Below are 26,678 nucleotides of genomic sequence, written 5' to 3'. Positions count from 1 at the left end.
TGACAACCAACCAGACGCCCCACAGTAGTCAGCTCGCACAGGAGGGCCCATGCAGCCCACACAGGAGGCATCCCCAGGGCATGCAAGTCTGGTGACCAGCATGTAAGTTGCTGACATGCAAAGGATATCTCCTAAAAAAGGCTGCTTCTCCAAGGCTAGAAAACATAACCAGCCTACCAAACACACAGAAACAAAAACAGCAAATCAGGAATAATGGAGCAGGGAGGAATACGTTCCAAATAAGTGAACAAGATAAAATCGCAGAAGAATTAACTGAAATGGAGACAGGAAATCTAAACCTGATAAAGAGTTCAAGGTAATGATCAAAGAACTCTGGAGATTAAATGAGAAGAGTGAGAAGTTAAAAGGTTTTAAAAAAAGAGTTAGAAAATATAAGGGGCTTCCCTGGTGGCTCAGACATTAAAGAATTTGCCTGCAATGCAGGAGACCCAGGTTCAATCCCTGGGTCTGGAAGATCCCTTGGAGAATGGAATGGCTACTCACTCCAGTATTCTTGCCTGGAGAACTCCATGGACAGAGAAGCCTGACGGTCATGGGGTCGCAGAGAGTTGGACACGACTGAGCAACTAATACTTTCACTTCAAAAATATAAAGATGACCAAACAGAGATGAAGAACAATAACTGAAATGAAAAATACATAAGAAGGACTCGACAGTACATTAGATGATATAAAGGGATGCATCAGCGAGATGAAAGATATAGTAGTGGAAATCACTGAAGATGAACAGAAAAAGTAAGAAAAGAATAAAAAGAAATAAGGACAGTTTAAGAGACCTCTGGGACAACAGTTGCAAAATAAATGAGTCACAAGTATGAAATGATTATGTGGTGATCATTCTGAAATCTCAGAAACACCAATCACTATGTTCTATAACAAGAACTAATACAGGGTCAATTATACTTCAAAAACAAACTCACTCACAGAAAAAGAGATAAGATTTGCGGTTACTAGAAGGAAGGGAGAGTTGGATGAAAGCAGTCAAAAGGCACAAACTCCCAGTTTTAAGATAAATATTAGAGATGTAAAACATGATAATTATAGCTAACACTGCAGTATGTTATATATAAAAGCTATTAAGAGAGTAAATCCTGAGAGGTCTCATCACAAGAAAAAAATTTCTATTTCTTTAATTTTATATCTATATGAGATGACAGATGTTTACTAAACTTATTGTGATAATCATTTCGTGACGTACAAACGTCAAAGCATTATGCTGTCCACCTTAAACTTACATGATGCTGTGTAAAAATTACATCTCAAGAGTAGAATTTCTTCTGGTGAATTACTGTAATTCTTAAATAACTCATGCTTGATACATTTATTTAGGGAATACAAGTTCTTTCATTAATTATTTTCATAAACAATGTAGCTGGTTGGTCTACTAAGTTGTACTAACACAGAGTGGCTAACTAGGCAACTAAGAGATAAGGCATTTTAAAAAATCACTAATAAAAAGCATCAATTAGAAAGTCTTATATCACTATTCAACTTGCTCTTATATTAAAAAACAATTTTATTTAATACTCAAAGGATAGTAAGAATTTCTAGCTACCCACGTGGAAAATAACAACACTTCAAAGATTTAAAAACATACTTCAATCAGACAAAAACAGGAACCCAGGAATTCTCTGTAAAATGTTTTAAAATTAAGAAACTAAAGAAATTACTGAAATTTATAATACATTCGCAACTCCCGCAATGCTACACTTAAGGTATCAGTATTAGTGACAAAGTTCTTAATATTTTTTCCTTTTTTTTCTCCAAAAGCTTGTTAGTTCTCATCAGTTTAACAAAAATGTTTTTAAGGATTATCCACTAAAATGGAAAAACCAGTGTGAACTTAAAAGTTCTACAGCAGACACACTTAACATAAACAACAGAACTTCCCCTATAAAATCTTCCGAAGCCAACAACACTTCTCCCCAGACGCTCTGAGGTTAAAACAAAACACAATACAACATGAAAGGGGGGCAGGGGGAAGGATTCTGAAAGGACAGAAATTAACCACACCTTAAGGTCAGATGTGAGAGTCATGCTATTTTCTAAATGACCCAAACACTTCCATTAAAGTATCACAGACATCTTTACTTGACCAAAACTGAATTAAAATTTTAAGTTGTTTTACTAGTCAGATGAGTGTTTACTATTTTGTACTCCAGTAAGGGAAGGAAATATGTCTTTTCAAATTTAACATGTAAGAAATGCACAAACTTGTGAGAATGACAGCTGGTACGTAAACTCACTAGGCATAATTTAAGCACTCTTAGAAGAATACACTTAACTAAATGGTACACCAAGTACCATTCGAAACTGCTTTAAAAGGATTAGTGGCACCTACCTAACAGCTAGAGAAAGTAAACTACTTATCCAAGCCAGATCAAGCCAGCCGCAGGAAACTCTATTTCTTCAGCTATATTTAATATTTATCTTCAATTCTTTCTATTCCATTTGCTCTTTATCTCAGGCTCTCACCTTTACTTTCCTCATTGCTCTATTCCTGCTTCTGCATTCTCCTTAATTCTGTTGCTAAGTCACTTCAGTCGTGTCCAACTCTGTGTGACCCCAGAGACGGCAGCCCACCAGGCTCCCCCGTCCCTGGGATTCTCCAGGCAAGAACACTGGAGTGGGTTGCCATTTCCTTCTCCAATGCAGGAAAGTGAAAAGTGAGAGTGAAGTTGCTCAGTCGTGTCTGACTCTTTGCAACCCCACGGACTGCAGCCCACCAGGCTCCTCTGTCCATGGGATTTTCCAGGCAAGAGTACTGGAGTGGGGTGCCATTAATTCTGTTACCTGCTCTCTTATACAATGGGATGGCACCAGGTTCCATCTTTGGCATTCTTATCTGTTTCCGTTTCACTTTCATTATCTCCCCACTCCAGGGACTTGATCTACCCAGTATACACCAGCACCTAAGAAGTTAACTGCTAGCTCAAGCCTGTTTCTTGAGTTACAGGCTCCAATTTTTAAATGTCTACCTTTGTATCCACCCAGTAGATCAAGTACTTCTCCCCAAAACCATCTAAATCTGATTATATATTCCTCCTAATTTGCTTTTCTGAATCCCATATAATAGTTAATAATACTTCCATTTACCGAGTCAACAGAGTAAATCCCGGGTGTCAGCTTTAATTCTCCCAAATCTCCACAGCCAGCCAGTGGTAAAGTCCAGTAATTATACCTGTGACCTCCTTCTCCAATCTGTCCTTTACATTCATGCTGCCACTGCTTGAGTTCTGGACAACATCAACTCTTATCTGGTCTCTTGTAATAGCTTGCCTCTTGAGTTTCTAAAGAGTTTCTTCCTTAAAAATACTTCCTACTCCCCTCATCATCTAACCACTCCCACCAGAAGCCTACTTTCATACTAGTCCCAGAAGAGTGACATCTCAGAAAAACTGAGCCATCCCCCCACACCTGTGGGGAAGACAGCAGGGCTGAGCAAGGGTTGTGTTCTGCTGTTAAAAGACGGAAAACCACTATGAGCTAAAACCATGGCATCTAACAACCTTATAAAGCCCTCTTGGGCTTCCCTTGTGGCTCAGCTGGTGAAGAATCTGCCTGCAATGTGGGAGACCTGGGTTCCATCCCTGGGTAGGGAAGCTCCCCTGGAGAAGCAAACAGCTACCCACTCCAGTATTCTGGCCTAAAGAATTCCATGGACTGGTCGCAAAGAATTCCACGGACCTGGTCACAATAAGTCAGACACGGACTGAGCGACTTTCACTTTCACTTGAAACCCACTTACCTGTTTAGCGTCAATAATACTCCCTCTTGAGCAGTGATTTTCAAATTGCCCTTAGGGTGCCACATCAATCTAGTGGTCACAATCAGAATTAACAGTCAAGAAAAAATAAACTATACTGCATGTAACAAGAGTAAACTGCTTCATGTTATCTTCTGTATCAAATATGAGTACATCATGATACGAGATTTTTCTGATTGTGAATTAGTCACCAAGTTTGAGGTTTTTTTACTGGCAAAAAGATGACCTTCCCTGCTGTCTTGCTAGTACTGTTCCCTTCCCTTCACATATAAATTCTTCCTTATTCTTCAATATTTAAGCAGCTTAAAAGATAACAATTTTCACCCTCATCACATTGGCAAAAATGTTAAAGTCTACCAAGTGCTGATGAGAACATTGGAATCAGGGAGCCATTCAATGCTTATGGAAAAATTACTTGTATTTTTATTTGAAGCATTTTTTTAAATAGTGGAAAAACTCAAAACAACCTAATTATTCAAATAATGGAATACTATATACAGCAGTTAAAATGAATTAACATATATCAACATAGAATTTATAACCAATAGTGAATAAGAAAAGCAAATTTCTTAAGAAAAGATACATTCTAAAGAATATATTACTGATGTAAGTTTTTAAAGACAAAAAAGGCTAAAACACAGTCAATTTATACTTTATTGGTTGAGAAGTTATTAATGTGCATCCATAAATACCTGTCTATATTCAAAGTTTAAGTCATATAAATAAAAATATAGAAAAAGTGATCATAGTAAAAAAAAAATTAAGTTATTTACAATTTCATGGCTGGCTACAGGCTTCCCCAGGTAAGCCTAATATACAGGGCAGGTTGAAAGCCAGGGCTCTAAAGTATATTGATCAATAATTCTGTTAATGGAATTTCAGCTACTGTGATGTTCAATCCTTTTACACCTTTATGAGTCTCTTATTTAACTGTAAATACTTACTGGAATATATCGTAAGCCTCTATTTTCCAAGTTGTGTTCCACAGAATTAAAAACATTTTCTGCCTCCACCCAAAATTTCATGGTCAAATAAAAGCATTGTCTGTTTAGGCTTATGGTTCTCAAACATATTTAACCATGAAGCCTCTTTCAGGGAACTCACATCAGTAATCTCTACCTTAAGTTTTCAGCAACTAACATCTTTCTTAAGACTGACACTGGAAATAACACTCTGGACTGGCAGACTCAGGGTAAAAAGAATTAAAAAAGAAAAAAAAATGTTTTTAATTCAAAAACATTTCCCTACCTTTATTTAGTGGAGATGGAAAGGCAGAGAGGATGAGGAATAAAATACAGTTCTTGACCTCAACTCCAGAGGAAAAAATAACCACAGATCATATGCTAAAGCGGAAAACTCAAAAGGATATGCATTATGAAAATACAGTGAAGAATACCTAAGACAACCTTGACGGCCAGAGCAGGGCCCAGCAAGGTTATCAAGGATGGCTTCCTGTGAGAGGAATGTGTAAACCTCACCCTACGGCAAGAACAGTGGTCCCCAACCTTTTTGGCATCAAGAACATTTCACAGAAGACAATTTTTCCACAGATGAGGGCAGGGCGTGATGGTTTCAGAATGATTCAAGCACATTACATTTATGGAGTTCCTTGAGCAGGAGGCAGAGACTAGTCAGTAATCAGGGCAATAGGGAGGGCTGTAAATACAGACCAAGCTCCTCTCGTTTGCCTGCTACTCACCTCCCACTGTGGAGCAGGGTTCCTAACAGACCACCAGCCAGCAGAGGTCCTTGGCCAGGTGGGTGGGGGAGGGTGGAGTGGGGGAGGGTTAGGGATCCCTGGGCTAAAGGATGAAGGAGGATTCAAAGCAAAAGGGGCTACAAAGGTAAAGACATTGGTGAACGCAAATCAAACTACCCTGAAATACCATTTTTCACCTACAGGTTAACAAAAACCCCAAAATGTGCTAAGCTGTTTATGAAAAAATAAGTACCTTCATATATTACTGGTGAAGGTATACACTGGTACAGCCTCTAAGGGAAGCAATCTGGCAATACCAATTAAAATTTCAAATTTTTCTCACTTAGCAATTTCACTTTTAAGTACTTAGAGCTTGATTCATTAACACAAATTATTATTTGTGTTATTCAATAACACAAATCATTTGTTATTCAATAACACAAATTATTATTATTCATTACATAGTATATTTTAAAAAACTAACGTATTTGCACACAATAAGTACTATGTACATACTAAAAGGAAGAAGGGGCAGAATAACTTAAATAATATGTTAGCATTGAGTAAAGGGAGATGGGATAAAGAAAAAACATTTCACTCTGTGGGTTTGTATGTACAGATTATTTCTGAAAGAAAACACAAGAAATTAACATTGGTTACTTTCAGGGACAAAAACTGAGTGTCCATTGACAAGAATAAGAGAGTTTTCACTGTATACTCTTCTGTATCTTTTACATTTTGAACCATTTTAATGTGTTACTGATACTTAAAGAAATTAATTAAATAAGCACAACATCTAATGGAAACTAAAGCAATTTGAAATCAATGGAAAATGAAGTTCTAGACAAGAACTGATGAGAAATGAAGCTTCAGAGGTGGACCCAAGTCAGTTCCTAAAAGACCTTGTTTTTAGCACACGAAGGATAATAAAGGTTCACCTACAAAAACGTTTCTCAAAATGTGATCTGGGGACCAACTGCAACCCTGGAGAGCTTGTTAAAAACGTGACTCCCTTAAGCATCAGCAGTCTTAAGGGTATGGTTCAGAGCCCCGAGTCTGGGAGTTCTCCACAACCTGAATCTTGACATTTGAGGGGAAGAAAGAAAGGTTCCGGTAACTGCATTCTAACAAATTCCCTGGGTGTCTCTATAGGTTACAGGGAGCTTTTGAGGCGTTCTAAGCAGAGGGATAAAGTGGCCAGATGTTCTCTTTGGATAGACTACTCAGGTTCCTGTGTCTGGAAGATGTGAAAGGAGTGAGGTTCCGTTGGAAGGCGCTGGCATGACTCCAGATCGTGTTCATTCATTTGATAAATACTCCTGGTGCATACACTACACTCACTGCACATGTGGCAGAAACGTTATCTGCCCAAGAACTACAAGTTACACCACTGTTTTCAGAGTAAGAAGAACAAAATCCAAGGCGCTATATCTCCCAAATCTGCTAAGAAGGCAGTAACTAGGAAGAACTTAAGCCAGTGACAGAGGGACTACTAAATGAAATGGTGCTATCCCATTAGGACACTAATTTTAAAAGAAATTAAAAATGGAAACCATTAAAAGGAGTTGATTCTGGGGTTGTATGACTTGGAGCGGAGCCAGAGAAAGGTGGAAATGGTTCATTTGTTATTTGGCATATATTAAAATACTCTGAAATAAAACATTCTCTTTGGCCAATAGGTGTGTTTACGATGGCAAAATCCTTTCCAATCAGTTTCGATTCATCCAAAGGTTTAGTTTGTGAGTGGCATCAACCCTGTTAATATAAGCTCCACATCCACTGACAGCTACATCACTTATGAGGCAAGTGTAATAAAATAGTTTAATTAGTCCTTGCAAAGTTTTGAGCCAGTAAAGGTAAAATCACTGACTATAAATTTATTCACAAGAAAAGTCACTTATCAGTTAGGGGGAAAGGAAATGCAAGAATTGAAAATAAACCAAAGTAAAACCAATATGAATAAGCAATGAAAAGTCAAACTTTCACCCAGTCTGTTTATGCTTTATCAACTAAGAAATATTTCCTTTAATTGTTTATGTTTCCACAAGGTTAAAGAACCATGAAGCTTCAGGGTATGAAATTATACTTGCACTCTATCCCTCATCTTTCATTTTCATTTTAACAAATACCCTAATAGAGATCTATTTTGCCACAGAACAATCAACACCACCACCACAAAAGAGAACCATCTGCTATAAAACTTCAGGTTACCAAGACTCCATAGACACAGCCAGCCATGGTGCCAGAACACTCATGGAAGCACTTGGTGACTTTCTTTTATGCCCAATTCACATGATTCATATCCCTCAGTATCTTTTACCCCAACAAAATAGCAAACAATATTAACCATATCATTCCTATCACAGAATCCCATTTTAGAACAATTTCACACAGTCCAGTATTGTTTGGCCTGTCCCTGAACTCTGGTACGGGCTCCACCTAATACTGTTCCATTCCAAATGTGTTGTGGTTTAGTCGCTAAGTCCCAATTCTTTGTGACCCCCACAGACTGTAGCCTGCCAGGCTCCTCTGTCCATGAGATTTCCCAGGCAAGGATACTTGAGTGGGTTGCCATTTCCTTCTACAGGGCACCTTCTCGACCCAGGGTTCAAATCCATGTCTCCTGCTTGGCAGGAGGATTCTTTACCACTCATTCACCTAGGAAGCCCTTCATTCTGAATACTGGCCTTAATATAAATACCTCACATCAGTTACAGACAAATCCAATAAAACTCAGTTGAAATGATAGTGACAGCAGCTATTTCAAAACTCTGTTCCACAGTCCAGAAGTGTTACTTCAAAAGTGTTCTTATTCCAGACAGCATACTCAAGCAATAGGCAAATATTTACCCATTGCAGATTTCTCTTCAGATACTCAAAGTGGGTGTACCAGGTAGTTCGATTTTGAAAGACTTGATTTGCCTTACATTTTAAAAAGTTTTGATTAGTGGTAATCTAGTTCAGAGACCCAAGAATTAATCTAATTCAGATGCCACTCACATCGTGAGGCCTTATACAGGTTATTCAGAGTCTTAAAATATCAGAAAGGGCCTTGGAGGCTCTCTAGTCCAATCCTAGTATTTCACACAGTGAACTAGGTAGACGCACCCTGAAAACTGACAGCGCATCACCAAAAGTACCACTGTCACCAAGGAGCCCCAGAGAAGTTAAAAAGCAGCAGAGGAATCTGACCACACAGGACCTGGGCCTGGCTCCAGGCTCCTGACCCCCAATCCCACACACTGATCATGCCAACCAAGTGTACTGTTTTTAACTGTTGTGGGAGGCTTTCACAAAATTGTTATGAAGAACATATTTATGCATATACAGCACTTGACAGCTTCTAAAAAGTATAACAGATTTGCAGAATTAGGAGCAGGACCCAAAGGGCACCACCTCTTTCCCAAATCAGAAACACTTACTGCTCACCTTTTTATTCCCTGCCTCACCCTCAGCTTCATTCCTTTAACACAAACTCCAACCTCCTGCTCAAACTGTTTGATTTACTCTTTAAATGATGCAAATGTTTTCTATAAACTGCTACCTTCAAACACTTTAAGGAGAGAAATGTACACCTAGCATTGCCATCAGATGAATACAGAGGCCCTCCTCAATTAACTCATTAAACAATGAAGCTAAATATTGAAAATAGTCAGTACTTATAGCTGGGGCTACAGTCTATGGGGTAGCAAAGGAGTCCAACAGGCCTGACCAACTAACACTTTCACTTTCTGGAGCAGATTGCCATTTTCCTTCTCCAGGGGTTCTTCTCCACCCAGGGAATGAACCTGGGTCTCCTGCATTGCAGCAGGATTCTTTACCAACTGAGCCACCAGGGAAGCCCTTCGTTTTGCTAATTCCACAAAACATTACCAAAAAATTGCTGATGATTGCCAACCACAAGTTCAGGACCAGAGTGTCTATTCTGGTACAGAATGCTACAGGATTATGGATATAGGCAATTAATTCCAAAGTCTTTTGGGGTGGTGTCAACAATTAAGAGATTTCCAACGGAGATTTTTCCAGATATACTGTTCATCTAGAAACATTCTCCTTTTCCTAAAGTGGGTGTGGGCATGGGATCAAACGCTTCAAAAAGAAGAGTGAAAGTAGGTAATATTCACCACCTTAGGTGTATTTGTATACTTTGCAAAGATATTAATAAACATCTATACCAAACACTGTCTGCTGTGGAGGCATTACTACACTATAGACATAGGCGCTGTATTTACCTGCCTTCGTTTGGATCTTTCTATTTAATAACATACATTCGAAGTCAAATTTCTCCCTTGCTCTTCCTAGCACCGGAGACACGTGAGCTTTTAAAGCAAACTCCTAGAACCTTGTCTGAGGACCACGTTCCAGCAGAGAAAAGGCTGAAGCCGACTGGCTCTCCGGAGTGCCCCAGGCCTGGCAGTCGTGCCCAATAAAAGGGGGTGTGTCCGCGGTACCAGAGCCTCTTTTCCGCTGCCCGCAGCGGCACCCAAGGGCCCCCTTTGCCCTCGGGGCGGCCTGGGGAGAGAGTCCCAGAGCATCCAAGCTTCTTACCTACCTCGCTCCGGGTTGTTTAAAGGGGGTGTGGGTGGCGAGGGCGCAAATGAATCCCCAAACCTCTCCCACAGTGGGAGTCCTTCTCCCACCCAAGGTTCCTCCAGACGCCGGGTCTTCACACTAACAGTGAACCTGTCCCTCTCTCTCTCTAAACACACACACACACACACACACACACACACACGCACGCACGCTGGAGAGGGGAGCCTACGAGCGAAGCCGGAGGGAATGGAGGGTAGCCTGTAGGGCAGGCCTGGCATCTAAGATGCCCCGGGAAGAAGGGTTGTCCCGAGAGGTCTCGCCCGAGGGGGCGCGGCCGGCCCCCCAAAGTCGCGGCCCAGGCCCGGGCCGAGACACAAGAGCGGGGGCCGCCGGGACCCACCAGCTGCTTCAGGTCCTCCTCCGAGAGCTCCGCGTAACGGTATCGCTGCTGCTCGAACTCGTACCGGGTGGTTTTGGCCACCACCACCACCCGCGACGGGCGGAAGCCGCCGTCGGGGCGGCTACCACAGCCCGCCAGTTCGCGCGGCTGCCCGTGCCCCAGGTGCCGCCGGCCGCCGCCTTCACAGCCAAGCCACGGCCGCGCGGCGGGGCCTCCCGCGCCCGGCCCCCTGAGCGCCGCTGCCCGGCCCCCAGCCACGCGACGACAGCTGCGCAGCAGGAAGCCTCGGTAACAAGTCATCGTTGGCCCGGCAGCGGCTGCAGGCCTCGGCTCCCCGCCGGCAGCACTGCGTGCCGTCCGCGCCCCTCCGGCCTCCGGGTTCCCGCCAGGCTGGCAGAGGTTAAGTGCACAGCAGTGCGTGGCCCGCGCCGCGAGGAGGACGTGCCCAGACGTTGACGGGGGCGGGGAAAGCCGGGCGATTGGGAGTCCGGAGAGTCCAAGAAGAAGGTGGGCGGGGAAAAGCGGGAGGCCTCCCACTGGTGAGGCTGTGTTTGTTTGGGTAGCCTTTTCCATCCACGCCTGCGCAGTGGCCACTTCCCCGCCCGGGGACCGACCTCCAGCTCCACCCCTTTCCCCCGCGTCTGCACCCGCCCCCAGGCCAACTCTGTGAGCCAATCAGAACCCGCAGCGGTTTTGGAGGCCGAGGCGCTTCGGGGATTGGCTGAGGCCGGGGGAAGGGCTGGATTTCTATTTGGTGTAGGAGCTGCACCCAGCTGGAACTGGTCTTCGGTGGCGCTGGGCCAGCGAGTGCGGTTTTAAGCGCCTGGCGGGAAAGCACGTGCGGCCGCAACTCCTGGCTCTGGATTCTTTTTCGTTACTGTAGATAGACCCTTTGTTCCTTCCTGCAGTATTGAGTGACTGATGTGTCCGCCTCCGGGCTAAGGTCTGAGGAGACCGACTTAGGAATCGCTCCCCTATTTGCGGGGCCTAGTGCAGAATGAAAACGCAGAGTCCCTTGTTCAGAAATTGCTAAGAATTGCAAGGGAGAAAGAGAGCAGTTAGCCGAGTACCAGACACGGCTAAGCATAGGGCCCTGTGGGGCTGCGCAGGTGGCAGCTACTACTAACCTACAAAAAAACTATAACCTCTCCCTCCCCTCCCCCCGGGGTGGGCGGGGGGGGCGGGGGCGGGGTTAGCCTTTGAGAAAGAGGCTGAGGGATAGACGAGTCTGGGCAAGTGGAACATTTCTAGATGGAGAGATACGGTTGTAAAAGTAGATAGGAAAAGAGTGAAGGGTTAAGAATGTTAATAATTTGGATCTTACTCTGTAAGCAGTGAAAGTCGCTCGGTCATGTCCGACTCTTTGCGACCCCATGGAATAGTCCATGGAATTCTCCAGGTCAGAATACTAGTTCCCTTCTCCAGGGGATCTTCCCAACCCAGAGATGGATCCCAGGTCTCCCGCATTGCAGGCGGATTCTTTACCAGCTGAGGCACCAGGAAAGCCTAGTAGGCAGGCTTTTGGAGGCTTTTAACTGAAATGAAGTGAGCCCTGGGAGCAATGTTTGATGATTACTGATCTGGCTTTGGAATGTGGAACAAACTAGGAGGCAAGAGAAGGAAGGGCGACTTGGGCACTGTTGGCGTAGTTACACTTAAATCCGAGCTATAGAGTAAAAGTAATGAAAATGGAAGAAAATGCCCCTGTTACAAGAGGGGAATCAAGTGGCAGTGCAGATCCTAGTGTTCGTCCCTCCTGCTCTTTAGATCTATTTGTTTTGGCACCCTCTTTGCTTCTTTGTAGTCCAAGCACTATCGGTAACTAGCTCCTGGACTTTGAGCAGGTTGCTTCATCTTTCTGGGACTCGGATTCCGCATCTTAAAATGAGGGAGTTGAGCTAGAGTGATTCCAAGGTTCTGCCAAGCCCAAATTGATTCCAAATCTGTGACTTTCAGTTTTCAGCTAGCCACTACCGCCAGCATTCATTCATGGGTTCACTGAATACTTACTGAGTCCCTTCTATGTGCCACATAGTATATTAGACTGAAATACACAGTGGAGTCTGATAGATGTTTGCTTTTAGTAGGTCACTTACCCCTTCTGACCAGAAGCTTTGCCTCGTAGCAGCTGCTAATAGTGATTTGCAGGGCACGCTTAAGCATACCTCCTAACTTCTGTAGGATGTGTTACTCATTTGTAACTTTGAACAGTCTCAAGGTCCTTTCTAGTCATACTATTTCAATACTTGATAATTCCTTAGCTATCAGGAAGGAAGAAAAGGGAGAGGTCACAGATTACACTGCAGTTTGAAGCTTGGGTGACTAGCAGAAAGTCAGTTGATCCATTTGATAGAAAAAAAAAATGAATCTAGAAAACCTTTTGGATCAAAGTCTATGAGTTTTGTTATGCATATGCAAAATTTCAGACCCTGTTTCTTCCGATTTCACCATTAAGTACTCAAATTTTTAGATCTCCCCCATTTTCAGCTACAAACTTGTCTACACTGACGTCTTCTCATTTGATATATCTGTCCCTTTGTCCATTGTTATTTTTGGATCCCATCTTCTTCCACCTGCTCAAAAATAATACTCCATCAAGTTATCACCTTTATTATACTTTTAATTATCCTTCTCTATTGGACTTTCCTCTTCACTATTTAAACATACTCATGTCTCAGACATCTTTAAATTAAAAAAAAACAAACAGCCATCTAAGCCCTAGCTCTTTATATATTGCTGGTGGCTCAGGTGGTAAAGAATCTGCCTGCAGTGTGGGAAACCTGGGTTCGATCCCCAGGTTGGGAAGATCCCCTGGAGAAGGGAATGGCAACCCACTCCAGTACTCTTGCCTGGACAATCCCCATGGACAGAGGACCCTGCTGTGCTACAGTCCATGGAGTCACAAAGAGTCAAACATGGCTAAGTGACTTTCACACACATGTCTTCTCTTTATAGCTAAGATTCTTGAACGAGTCATTGGTTCATTATTGGTCAGCATCCCTGCCTCCTACTTATCCGTCATCCTGTTGTAATCTGGTTTCTCCCAACCACTTTACTGCTATTTCCAAGGTGACCAAATATCTGTAACTTGTAAGACATTTATCAGCCCTTAAATGACTTGGTCCTTCATTTGAAATGGTTATTATTTCCTTTAGAAATTTTTACTCTGGTTCACAATGCACCAATCCCTAATGGTGTTCTGCCCATCCCTCTGTCCTCTTTCTGAGCTATTCCCGAGCTCATCTTTAGGACCTATCCTTCCCTTTCCTTTCCTTCCATTTTGTCTCTGTCTCTCTCTCCCTCTCCACTCTTCTTTTTTTTTTTTCTTTTCTTTTCTTCTTTTTTTTTCCCCTCTCCACTCTTCTGCACAAGCTTATTTACTTTTGTGTAATGAAAAGAGCCTGGGTTTGGGATTTTAAAAGACCTTGCTTCAAATCACAGCTTTACTATTTATTACTTTTGTCAATCTTGAACTATTCCCTTAACCTTTGTGAGCCTAATTCTTCATTTACAAAAGAAAACAGCTTCCTTGTAAAGTTATAAATAATATGCACAAATGCCTAGCCACATGCTCATTATGAGGTGTACACTTGGCAAATTTTAGCCCTCTTCATCTTCCATGACTTCAGCTACTATCAGTATCTTTAGCCCAGCCTATGTCCAGAGATATAGATCCTTATTTCTAGCTTCCTGTTGGATAACACCTCTTGAGTCTTATATATACAACACGTGTTAATGGAGATCAAATTATATTTGATTGCCTGCTATTGGTGAGGTACCCTGCTAAGTGCAAATGATAAATAAAAGGTAGTCTCTCCCTTTGAAGAACATACAGTCTGTGCAATGGTAAAATTATACACAGGGTGTTATAGAAATTTGGAGGAACACGTCTTAGCTTAGCCTAAGTGGAGTTAGGGAAAGCTTTCTGGGAATGTCTCAAGCTAAGTCGTGAAGAATGAGTTAGGTATTAGGCAGAATCAGCAAGAGTAAGAAAGGAATTCCACAGAGTAAACAGTGTGTGCAAAGGTATGAAGAATAAAATAACAATTCTGAAAACCGAGAACATTTAGAGGGAGGCAGGTGATGGTGGGAGGTGAGGCTAGAGATTTAAGAGAGAGGAAAGACATGAAATGTTATATCCATGATTAGGAACTTGACTTTTATCATCTGTATGCTAGGAAGCCATTGCAAAGATTATGAACAAATTTATTAGAAGAAATACAAGCAGTGAATACATATCTAAAGGATCCTCAGCCTTATTAGAAATCAGAAAAATGCAAATTAAAGTAATAGTGAAATAGTCTTTTATGTCCATTAGATTGGCAGATAGCAAGAAATTTGGGTGATCCTGTGTTTGAAACTATTATACTATCAAGTATTTATTAGGCTAAATATTTGCCAGTTATTTATGTAACTCCTCCAATGCTGTAGTTTCCAAATATCATCTTAGAAATGTCAACTACGTTCAAGTATTCACATCTGTGAATTCCACGTATGATGTCAAAAATTACCATTGTGAATTTCACATATGATGTAAAAAATTACCAGTACTGTGGGTTTAATCTGGCCATGCAAAACAAACTAAAGTGTTGGCATTTGTGGATTTAATATCAGTTTCAGCTACCCTCAAACAACCAAAATAATGTTTGAGTTTCATACTCAGACCCCATCTATGACAAGGCTGGTGTTATTTTCTAGTGAATAAGCTTACCCAGTTGGCCACATCTCAAGCAAGCTATATTGTTCTCAATGTTTTATGGGGAAGAATTATAATTGTGTTCACAACTTGAAGGTTTACAAAAGTTAAGATTTATCCTTCCCAATCATTACAACCCCTCCAGCTCACTTCATGTACGTTCTAATTCTGAAAGATATATACCACCACCCTCTGGCTTTCTGAAACATGACATCCACTTACTCTAATATAGGATATTAGTCCTTGACGACTAAGGGTTCCTGGCTTTGGCAGTAATGGATGTAAAATATTTAAGAGAGAATATTTTGCTGGTTTATAATTAAGCTGATAACTTGGTATAAAATTACTCTTGAGGGGCTTCCCTGGTGGCTCAGTGGTAAAGAATTCACCTGCTAATGCAGGAGACATGGGTTTGAGCTCTGGTTCAGAAAGATCCCACACACCGTGGCCCATGAGCCTGTCCTCTAGAGCCCAGTAGCCACAACTGCTGAGCCCACACACCTAGAGCCCATGCTCCACAACAAGAGAAGCCACTGCAGTGAGAAGCCCATGGACCTCAACTAGAGAGTAGCCCCTGCTCACCTCAACTATAGAGAACCCAGGTAGCAATGAAGACCCAGCACAGCCAAAAAATTAAATAATTAAACAGTACTATTGATAGAAAAGAATGTTTTCTGTCAGAATGTTTAGATCAAAAGAAATGAATTTAGATTTAGAAATCTAAATTTAGAAAATTTAGAAAAGAATGTTTAGATTAAATATATAATTAGATATCATATTAAATATATCTAGAGTGTATTTAGAATAATCAATATTCTAAAATATTGGAAGAGTATTTATCTAATTAACTTTTAATAAAAGCTGGTTCTATGAAAGAAGATTTGTGCTTTGAAGTCACCTACCTAGTAACTTGTAAAAATAAATATCATTAGATGATTGATCTCTTCACTTTAAAGAGGAGGAGGACAAAGGATACAGAAAAGTCAAAAAAAAGGCTAGAGGAAGATATCAGGAAGATCCCCCAGAGAAGGGAATGGCAACCCACTCCAGTATTCTTGCCTGAAGAATTCCATGGACAGAGAAGCCTGGTGGGCTACAGTCCATGAGGTGGCAAAGAGTCAGACATGACTGAGTGACTAACACTTTCACAGAGCAGAGATGAAGATATAGGACAAGGAGAAACTATAAGATGTTCCTATATCTATTATCACCCCAAAATATTACTAAATATATGCACAGAGAGTATAAGGAGGAATTGCAGAGTGGAAATGGGTTGAAAATCATAAGGTAAATATGTTTCTACTTTTAATAGCCATGCCATAATCTTCAGATAAAATGTTTGAGGCATTGAGAAAGTTCATCTTCACACTAAACACCAGGCAAGGAAGAACATGTCAGGAAGATAAAGAAAATCTGTTTCTCTGCTTTACTTTAACAGTTTAGTATAATCCTAGTGTTCCCATACCAGCTAAGATCTTAGAACCAATTCTTTAATATCTTCTCAGATGTCTCCCAATTTATGTTATGCTTCTAAAGAAAAATTTCCTCTGAATTTGTTCTGCATCAGAGTCACTCTTTTAGAATTAAAAAAAAAAAAACCTTAAAACTCCTGATTTTTCATTCTTTTGATTCTTCCTTCATGTTAGAGCTCTTCTTTATTGTTTTTTTTTCTTTTCTAGACATTTTCTCACTTCCTCTCTCACATTAGCTTCTCTTCAGTTCCTGAGTCATTGCTTAATTTAGAAGTAAAGGATTTTATTTACTGTATTTCTTCTATAGTCACTGGAAGAATAAATGAAAGTTAGATACTCTTAGTAGTTACAGAGTTACAGGGAAAGAGTAAAACTTGCAACAGTTGAAACATACTAGCTAAATTATAGTCTAAAAGAGTAATTCAAGTTTCATGTGCTAAGCTTTCAAGCCTGAGTTCAGATTTGACAATAAATACACATATATAATTGCTTTTACTATTATATATGGCACTATAATAAAATAATGTAGCTTTTTTTTGAAAAAAGTATATTCAAATGTATATTTCCAAGTGAATATTATTCTCCAACAAAGAAATGAAGCTGTAATGTTATTCCAAATATTTTTTTAGAACATTTTAAGAAATAATTTTGTAAGTGTGAATTATTTCTCATTATGGACTAAATGTTTGTGTTCTTTCAAAATTCATTTGTTGAAGGCTACTTACAATGTAGTTATATTTGGAGATGGGGCTTTAGGAGGTAATTAGGGTTAGAAGAGATTATGAGGGTAGGGCCCTGGTCTAATGTGATCAGTGTTCTTATAAAAAGAGACACCAAAGAACTTGCTCTCTTTTTCTCCCCACTCACTCCCTGTGCTCCCACAAGAAAGTGATCATGTGAGGTGGTAGACCCTACCAAGGTAACTCTACAAGCCAAGAGGAGAGGTCTCAGGATGAAACCAACATGCCAGCATCTTGACTTTAGACTTCTCAGACTCTAAAACAGTGAAAAATAAATTTCTGTTGTCTAAGTCACCCAATTTGTGGTTTTGTTGTGGAAGCTTGAGGAGATTAAGATGCCCTTAAAGGAGTATTGTTTAGGGGAGATACTCAGACGTCATTTTGATGCCATGGGGTGATCATACTGGATTGAAAAGTGACATGTGGCCATAAGTAGTGATGCTGATTTTCTTGTGTAACTCCTGAAGTGTCTCTGAAACACATCTCAAAGGAGAAGCATCAAAATTCTGTTGTGTGAAATTATTGAAATTACTGTGGCTTACCTTAATGCATTTAAGAAAAAAATTAATTTGGCTACATACGATATATTTGGTTTTTTTAAGTCTTTGTACAGCCACACCTACTAGAATATTAATGAAAATTTAATTATATAAGTAAAGCAAAGAACACATTAACATATTTCAGTTTTTGTATACTTACTATTTTAATACATAGGTAATGTATTTTGCTCATTCCTTCAACAAAAATTGGATACTGACCTTGAGTCAAGCATATATTAAAGTGCAATAGACATAAATGCAAGAATAGATATTCTCTTTAAAAGAATTTACACCATGAATAAATAATCTTATAGAATTAGGGAATCCAATGGTTAAATGAAAACATACATTTCCCAGAAGAAAAAACATGATAGAAGAACATGTTATCATGCAGTTATAATGCTTTTCAAAGAAATGACTCTGGAACTTTTGTAAAACATGTTTTATGGCTAGACAATGTATGACTGAAAAATAAATACCTTAGTGAGATATTTATCAAATCCAGCAATCTACAGTATTAACTATTGTATCCATCAGTGTGATGAATAGTCCAAATTAGTAATCAAATATTATTCTAAATTAGCTTCTTTTAAAATGATAAATTTTGAACTTCCATAGGCCATGTGTTTCTTAAAGTCTGCCATTTTCTTCACAATAATCAAAATATAAAACCTCATAATTATTATACTACATGAGAGAAACATTTTAATTGCAACAAATTATATTTCTTAAATTTTTCTGTTAAATCATTCAAGGAATGAATAGGATCTTCTCATTTAGTGATTAGGATGGTTTATTTTCAGTAAGGTGATTTTTCTCAATGAAGTGTTTTCTTTGTAGATGTTGTCATGTTTATAGCAGTACTCATGAACAGGCAACCGACTGTTTGTGGGTCCACCTAGAAGAATCTGTGATATAAATTTAAAATTGAATGTAACTGAACATGAATACTCATGAATATGCATATTATCAAGGAAATGAAACATAGAATCTGTATGTTTTAAGTAACATTTGGAAATGTTCCTAATTATAAATGTAATATTTTCATATAATTAAACCTTCCCTTGATTCATGGGCAACAAAGTTTAAAAAGCCAGACATTTTATTGCTTTCATTACATTTAGCATTTATGTACAACACTTACTGGAGAAAGTGCTAAGTGAAAAGTTAGCAAGAAAAGATAGGTTCATATGATTGACATTTACTTTCCCTTATTCCCATTGTTTCTCATTTTGTTTGAAGATAGTCACATATCACCCCTTTCCTGAAATGAAATATGGTAGAATATAGGATCTATTCATAAACATGACATTTGTTGATGAAATAATTTTGCCACTTAATCTTAATTACAAGTTAACATTTTTAATTTATCAGTTCAGGCATTCAGTCATGTCCAACTCTTTGCAACCCCATGACTACTACAACATGCCAGGCTCTGTCCATCACCAACTCCCGAATCCTGCTCAAACTCATGTCCATCGAGTTAGTGATGCCATCCAACCATCTCATCCTCTGTCATCCCCTTCTCCTGCCTTCAGTCTTTCCCAGCATCAGGGTCTTTTCCAATGTGTCAGTTCTTTGCATCAGGTGGCCAAAGTTTTGGAGCTTTAACTTCCGCATCAGTCCTTCCAATGAATATTCAGGACTGATTTCCTGTAAGATGGGCTTCCCTGGTAGCTCAGCTGGTAAAGAATCTACCTGCAATGCAGGAGACCCCAGTTCAGTTCCTGGGTTGGGAAGATCCCCTGGAGAAGGGACTAGCTACCCACTCCAGATGCTTGCCTGGAGAATTCCATAGACAGAGGAGCCTGGCAGGTTACAATCCATGGGATCACAATCAGACACGACTGAGTGACTCTCACTTTTAATGGATACCAGCTCATTTTCTAATAGACCTCATTCTATTGTTGACAATATAAATGTTATAATGATTTTAATTTATAAATTTTGTACAGTTAAAAAATAATTAAACATTTTACTTGATAGTAACAAGAAAAGTCATATTCACTTAGTTCTTTGGCTCAGAGTCTAGCAGGTTATGATCCTGCTCTGCATGCTTCATGTATTCTTCCTTTTGATTACATTTTTAGTGCTAGGCCAAGGAAGCTATTTCATCAAGTTTTGCACATGTTCTTTGATGGATTCTTAAATTATGTATGATTAAAATAGCTTTAAGATTTAAATGATCAAAAACTGGGGAAATGCCTACTAATACACTATTTTTGTAAGTCCTTTGTCAGTCCTCCTCAGAGCAAAATTCAGGGCTAAATGAAACTATTACTGAAAATACTTGGATGACTTTATTGGAATAGCTCTATCTGTATAATAAAGCTGGGCTTATTGTTTCCTTGACAAGGTTTTTCTCCAAATATAATGATGGATTTTAGTTTTAAATTCACTCATCAGGACAAGCACTAAAATCTAAAAATCCATTAACCAGTGGTTCCACTTCCCGTTCAATTTACCAATCCTGGTGTAATTAAAGAAACAGCACTTTTTGCCCTAAGTAAAGAAGGTCTTTGAGAATAAAGCAGTCAAATTCCGAAAAGGGAATAAACAGGGTTTATCAGTGTTTCAAGCCAGATTTGCCTGTTGGCTCCATTACCAGTATTTATAATTTCTCTTATGGCCAATAATAGGAGAATGAGAACAAGTGAAGAGAAATATGAATATATGATTAGTTTCAGTGTAGCAATGAATACTTTACATTGTAAATATTTTTTTTATGAGACGTATATGCAGATGATATGCAGGTACTACAATTAGACTGACTTTTGGTGAAATCCCAATACAGGCCACTGTAGAAGTCTGATTTTCAGACCTGCTTCTCAGATCCAAACATCTAGGGCTCTAACCCCCACCCATTTTGAACAGACAAGTTCCACTTTTTAAAAAATCTGTATCCTATAAAGTGTTGTGAATAAGATCCCCTTCTTAAACCTCAAACCAACAGGAGAAAAGTCCTTTACCTGATCTAGTTTTAGTAGCTTGGATGAGATCCTCTTCATCCTCATCACAGCTATCATAGTTAAACTGTTGGAGAACTGTCTCTGACAGGCTTTCAGTTTGATTTGCATCTGTCTGCTTGTCGAAGCTTCGAAGTGCAACAAGACGGTGATGGATGGCTGCATGCATACGTCCTGTGTCTTTGGCACTGGCCTACAAGAGGTAAATTAAATGTGTTAAGACTGTAAGTAACTCAGTGATAGCCACACTTTACAAATTTGTAATCTTTCATTTTTAATAAGGGAAGAATTATATGGCATAAATCTAGAATGTAAATAACCCTAGAAACAAAAGGGTAAAGAGCCAATTCATCTTGAACCAAATTGAATCCTAACATAGATAATTTGATAAGAGGTCCCAATCTGTGCCTTTTAAACTGAGAAAATGAAATTTTGTGATTTGAAGTTTATATTTGAATTTGTGTTAAGACCATTTTTCCTCCAAACTATGTTACAGTGTAGAAAATCAGAGAGTTAGAGGGGGAAAAAAAGACTTTCTTTTCCTTTACATCACTTGCTTAGACAGCCCTGAAAGCTGCATGGGGTGGTTTAGTCACTAAGTCACCCGCCAGGCTCTTCTGTCCACGGGATTTTCCAGTCAAGAATACTGGAGTGGGTTGCCTTTTTCTTCTCCAGGGTATACAGGGGATCTTCCTGACCCAGGGTTGGGACCAGGGTTTCCTGCATTGCAGGCAGATTCTTTACTGACTGAGCCATCAGGGACACAAGCTGCGTAGCTCCACAGAAAGCTCATTCAAAGGGTCTGTGATGTTGTACCATAAATACATCAGAGGTCCTTGCTTTCTATACTTTTCTGTTTTTCCTTTTCAGTACTTTTTCTATTTTTACTCTTACTATTAATATAAAAAATAATGGTGAGAATAACATTGGTATAACATTTGCTGTTGTTATAGTCTTTTATTTTTTTCAATCCTTATAATAAAACTGTAGGTTAATTATTTAACAATAATTTATCTGCTAATTTTTATATTAATGGAAGCATATAGTACAGATATTAAATAAATACTTGTTTCGCTTTCCCCCTACAGATAAGAAAATTATGGCTCAGAAACGCACAGCTTGTCTGAGTCTACACAGCTAGTTGATGGATTGGCTGGGACTTGGTTTTCATCATCAAAGTCAGCACTCCTTAAGGTAACATGTCAGTGGCTTACATTTTTGGATCTTTTCACAGTTTCAAAGAAAATCTGGGAAAAGTTTTCTCTTTGCTAATCCTTCGAAGAGCTACCAAATATTTCAAAGCCAAGAACTGAGGAGTGAATCAACTACATGCCAACTTTTTGAGAGAAGAGTCTTATAGTTTTTTGTTAGTATGTTACTAAGCTGCCTTAATTATTTGTAGGGAAAAAGTACAAATGAAATAAAATGTTTTTGTGTCTCATATTGTATTAGATATATAGCAGGTGTTGAGTAAATATTTGTTGACTTTTCACTAATTTAATTTTTTATATTATGTACAAAGGTATAATTTTTCTTCAGTAAGTTAATTAACAAAAATTATTGACAGAGTATTTGTAATTGAAACAAATACTGTTCTGCTGCCTTGATTTTTTTTTTTTACATTAAAAGTTAAATATGTCTTTCACTGGTGTAGAGTGTATATATACATATTTATGCATATTGCCAAATTCATTCAGGTATTTTCATTCAAGAAATTCAGAACAAGAAGTAAAAGCACAATGGTATATATTTTTTGAACAACAAATTTCCAAAGCTTAAAAAAATTTCCAGGAAGTACCATAAGAAAATGCTATTGAAAATGAAAATTGCTTCAGTCTTTATAGAGATAAATTTGTCAAGACAGTCAAAACCTTTTCCCAAGAAAAATAACATGTATGTACATAGAGGATTCTTTGCAGAATTTATAATAATGAACACATTGTATTACCTAAGTATTTAGCAAAGTGGAATTAGTGGAAATAATTATGGTATATAATAGAACAAATTATTTTCACCTATAAAAGAATTCTTGAAGAATGGACTACAATTTAATAACAGAAAACACTCATTTTCATTGATAAGTGAAAAAGTTACATATGTGTATTTCACAATCAAATGTTAGCTATTTAATCTTCTCCATCAGTTTATTAAGTACATTATTATTGTCTTCCATTGGTAGATGAGTAAAATCATGTTGAGGAAGGCTAAATTACTTGTCTGAAAGTCATACAGTATGTATAATATGGTACGCATGTATATAAACATACCCACACATATATATATATTATAATATAAATATATATTATAAAACTAAAATATAAGACCAAAATGTTAATAGTGACCATCTCTAGGAGTGGAATTTTGGATGATTTTTATTGCATTTTGTTTGCTAATATCTAAAAATTACCCTACAGTTTAAAAAGTCAGAATGAGCCAGATATTGAGCAGCAGAATCTGGTCATAGTTTAATCTAATCTAATCATAGTCTCAGTATCAGACTTGGTCTCAGGCAGAGTGCTTTACCCACTCAAAACCAGGGGAATCTGGTCTAGCAGAGTATCCAATATTATCTGCCTAAATGGTAAACAGGGTTTAGGCATTTTACTCTAAGATTTTAATACTCAACATCACTTACGCCTAACAGTGCACTAAAATCTTTGGTTTTTCACCAGTGGCCTCTTGCCAACTTTTTTTTACCATTATTATGTGGAAGCCAGTTTACTTGTATTATCTTCTTCTACCTGAGTCACTTGGACACTCAGGCTTCTCACATCTTCTGATACTCAGCATGTGGGGGATATCCACCCTTTTTTCTCACCTGACTCATTTCAGCTTTGTCTCTTTTGCCTGGATCTTATACTTGAGGTCAAGCATTCCTGCTGCCAGAATAGCTAAAGCTGTTGCGAACCTGTTACCTTGGAGATTGACTCAAGTCCAGAATTGGAAATTGCTATTGGACTGGTTCTTTTAACTTGCTAGCCCTGTGTTTTTCCATTTCTCACTGGTTCCTTTCCAGTGATCTCAAAGCCTCAATGTCAGCACACAGTGTAAGCATCGGGCTGTGGATTGTGCTGGCCTCCTAGGAGCCAATCCTGACAGTAGTATCTCTAGTGATTTAGTAAGACTGCTGACATAATTTTAACAGTAAAGAAAAATGGAGACATTTGACAGCATATACCAATACAGCTGTCTTAAGACCAGTACCAACTGACTACTTTAAATTGGTGTTAATCTCTAAACTTCATATCAAATTTAGGTCTGGTATAGACTAGCGTGCTGCAGTCCACGGGGTCGCAAAGAGTGGGACACGACTGAGCAACTGAACTGGACTGAATTGAACTGATTAGACTATAAACAACCATAATAAATGACTGATTTTTTGCCAGTGGTACAGGTTAGTATAATAAAATGGAAAAAAAAATTAGTGACTGCAGAAATATATAAATATAGTAGGATAATCCTCTATCACTGAAATTTGTCACTTACCTGAATTAAAAACACTTTGACGTTATAGTCTTCTAAATCGGTAGCTGTTATTTGTAAATTTTTGTGATTTGCTCTTTGAATCTGCATCTGAGCCCAGAGTTTGCTGTTGAGAATCAGCCTCAGGCTGCCTTGATTGCGCATAACTAAAATAGGAAGGTGAATTTATCAGGCTTTAGAACAGTTGATTCCTTAGCCTTTCAGAGGAATTTGCCATTATGAAAGCAAATAAATCTGGTAGTTGTTTTTCAGACTCTGTTTTCATTACTAAATTGCAATTTAATTGACTAGATTATAATTTGGTTTCAAAACTGAGCTTTATTATGTTGGAGGACTCTTTAGCTTAAGTGCTAAAAATGCTATATTCTTTCACTGTAATATTTTTAAATGGTTAAATTTTAGAATTCCATTGAGGACCTAATGATCAGAAGAATATTTACCCAAGAATTGCTCACAATGGAGAAAACTGAAACAAAATCTTGAAGCATTCAAAAAATGAAATTACTTAAATGATAGTACAGGTATTGAAGATATTGTGACCTCATTAAGAATACTGAAGAAAGGTAATTATTAATGTAGAAAGATGACCATGGTATACTATATAAAAGAAAAAAATCAGATTAGAGAGGAATATAAACACCATGTATCACAAATTTTTCAGTGTTTTGTATACATTAGTAGTAGTGTTAGTCACTCAGTTGTGTCCAACTCTTTGCGACTCCATGGACTGTAGCCCGCCAGGCTCCTCTGTCCCTGGAATTCTCCAGGCAAGAAATCTGGAGTGGATTCCTATGCCCTTCTCCAGCGGATCTTCCCAATCCAGGGATCAAACCCAGGTACCCTGCATTGCAGGCAGATTTTTTACCGTTTGAGCTACCCAGGGAGCCCCACATTCATAATTGTATACAAAGTCCTTAAGAATATATTTTGTTAACAGAGGCTAGCTACTACAGGAAGACAGGCCTATGTGTAATTTAATTTTTTTTTCCTTTTTGTCAGCTGTATTTTCTGTCTTCTGAATGGACATGTATTACCTGTATAGTTTTTTTTTTTTTTTTAAGTTGTTTTGTACATTTTTTGGCAGGTAGTGGAAAGAGAGAAATTAAACCAGAGTAGAAAACAACTAATACCTGCCTTGGGAATTATACTTAGGTCGTTTAGAAACCTGTTTCCCCGTGATCCTACTCTCTTAGTCTGAATTCTATTCCTTTCTCCCTTCTCGAGCTTGATATCTGAATCTCAACAAATTCAGTTTGGACCTCTGAACAATGCCCAGTGTGTCTCTTGGATGCCAGAAACCTCCTCAACCTTGCAGTTTGGCTGACCAGATTCTGACCAACACTCTGCGTGCGGGATTCAGTAACCACATACCTTTATTTACTTGGAAATTGACCTTTCATCCCAACCCACATTCTGCACTTAAAATGCCAAGAATAAATTACAGGACAAATACTCTCTTTTAGAAAAACTATTCCACTTCAAAACTAAATCCATCATATTCCTTTAAATAATAATGAGATCACTATTTAGGTGTGTGTTGGGCTAGTCAAAGGTGCTTTATGTGCATTTTCTCACTGAATTCTCAAACTCACTCACTAATTCATGGACTTCTGTTATCTGCATTTTTAACTGATGCAACTAGAGTAGAAGGAAATTAAGTAATTTATCCAATGTCACTAGTTAGTGATGGAGCCAGACCTGGAACCTGCGTGGTCTGACATCAGAGCCTACTTTAAACAGGAAGCTCCTATAGTACCTTAAAAATAATATTGTGTTCAGCAGTCTAATCTATTGACACATAACACACCTCCAGAAAATGATGTGTAACTATATTGGAAAATCTTCCCTGAAAAATAGTGACTTGCTTTACAAAATGATTCCTTACTTAATCTTGACTGGAACGTTCCGCAATTACTGCTTGCTGTGTCATTCAGTCTCAAAGCTCCTCTGCCCCTTTCAGTCCAGGACTGTGTTGTTTTGTTGAATATAAAAAGCTTGCAGTTGATCTAAAGGAAAAAAAATTTTTAATGTCAAAATATGAAACATTTTTCAAAGTGATTTCTTTCCTATGCTATAACACTTTTGTCTGATATCTTATCAGCATAGCCTTTGTTAATGATTTCTAAACCAGCTTTAAAATTTTATTTAGTTTCTAAAACAATACAATTTTTGGATAGTTCAAACATTAAAAAGCAAAAATATGTACAAAGTGAAAAGTAGCTCCACCAATACTAGTTCCCATCTACTAACTTTCATCCCCTACAACAGTTGATCACTGTTGCTAAATATTTTGTTTATCCTTCTAGAGATATTTGTATGTATATACATGTCAATATGTATATATTTTCCTGTTTTTTTTTTCTA

At 38.7% G+C, this 26,678-nt stretch overlaps 2 protein-coding genes across 6 annotated transcripts in view; both read right to left on the bottom strand.

Annotated features, from left to right (window-relative positions):
• The window catches only part of NADK2 (NAD kinase 2, mitochondrial), a 48,399-nt gene extending 37,547 nt beyond the window's left edge, over positions 1–10,852 (bottom strand). Inside the window, exon 1 of one of the 2 annotated variants that reach the window (XM_061129948.1) lies at positions 10,419–10,852. In XM_061129948.1, the coding sequence (XP_060985931.1) occupies positions 10,419–10,718 (300 nt within the window). In that variant the 5' untranslated portion in view covers positions 10,719–10,852. The remainder of the gene's footprint in view (positions 1–10,418) is intronic. The other variant, XM_061129947.1, reaches the window with a different exon arrangement.
• A 7,579-nt stretch (positions 10,853–18,431) lies between these two features.
• Positions 18,432–26,678, bottom strand: part of RANBP3L (RAN binding protein 3 like) — a 50,842-nt gene continuing 42,595 nt past the window's right edge. Inside the window, exons 11-14 of one of the 4 annotated variants that reach the window (XM_061129582.1) lie at positions 26,200–26,320; positions 24,318–24,460; positions 20,835–21,024; positions 18,432–18,773 (exon numbers count right to left, since the gene is read on the bottom strand). In XM_061129582.1, the coding sequence (XP_060985565.1) occupies positions 18,730–18,773; positions 20,835–21,024; positions 24,318–24,460; positions 26,200–26,320 (498 nt within the window). In that variant the 3' untranslated portion in view covers positions 18,432–18,729. Of the gene's footprint in view, positions 18,774–18,963; positions 19,564–20,834; positions 21,025–24,317; positions 24,461–26,199; positions 26,321–26,678 lie in introns of those variants that run through there. The other 3 variants (XM_061129584.1, XM_061129585.1, XM_061129586.1) reach the window with 3 other exon arrangements.

This window comes from Dama dama, chromosome 25, assembly GCF_033118175.1.
Source record: "Dama dama isolate Ldn47 chromosome 25, ASM3311817v1, whole genome shotgun sequence".
Lineage (NCBI taxonomy): Eukaryota > Metazoa > Chordata > Mammalia > Artiodactyla > Cervidae > Dama > Dama dama.
Note: the sequence above shows the minus strand (reverse complement) of the source record. Positions and strands in the feature narration are given on the sequence as shown.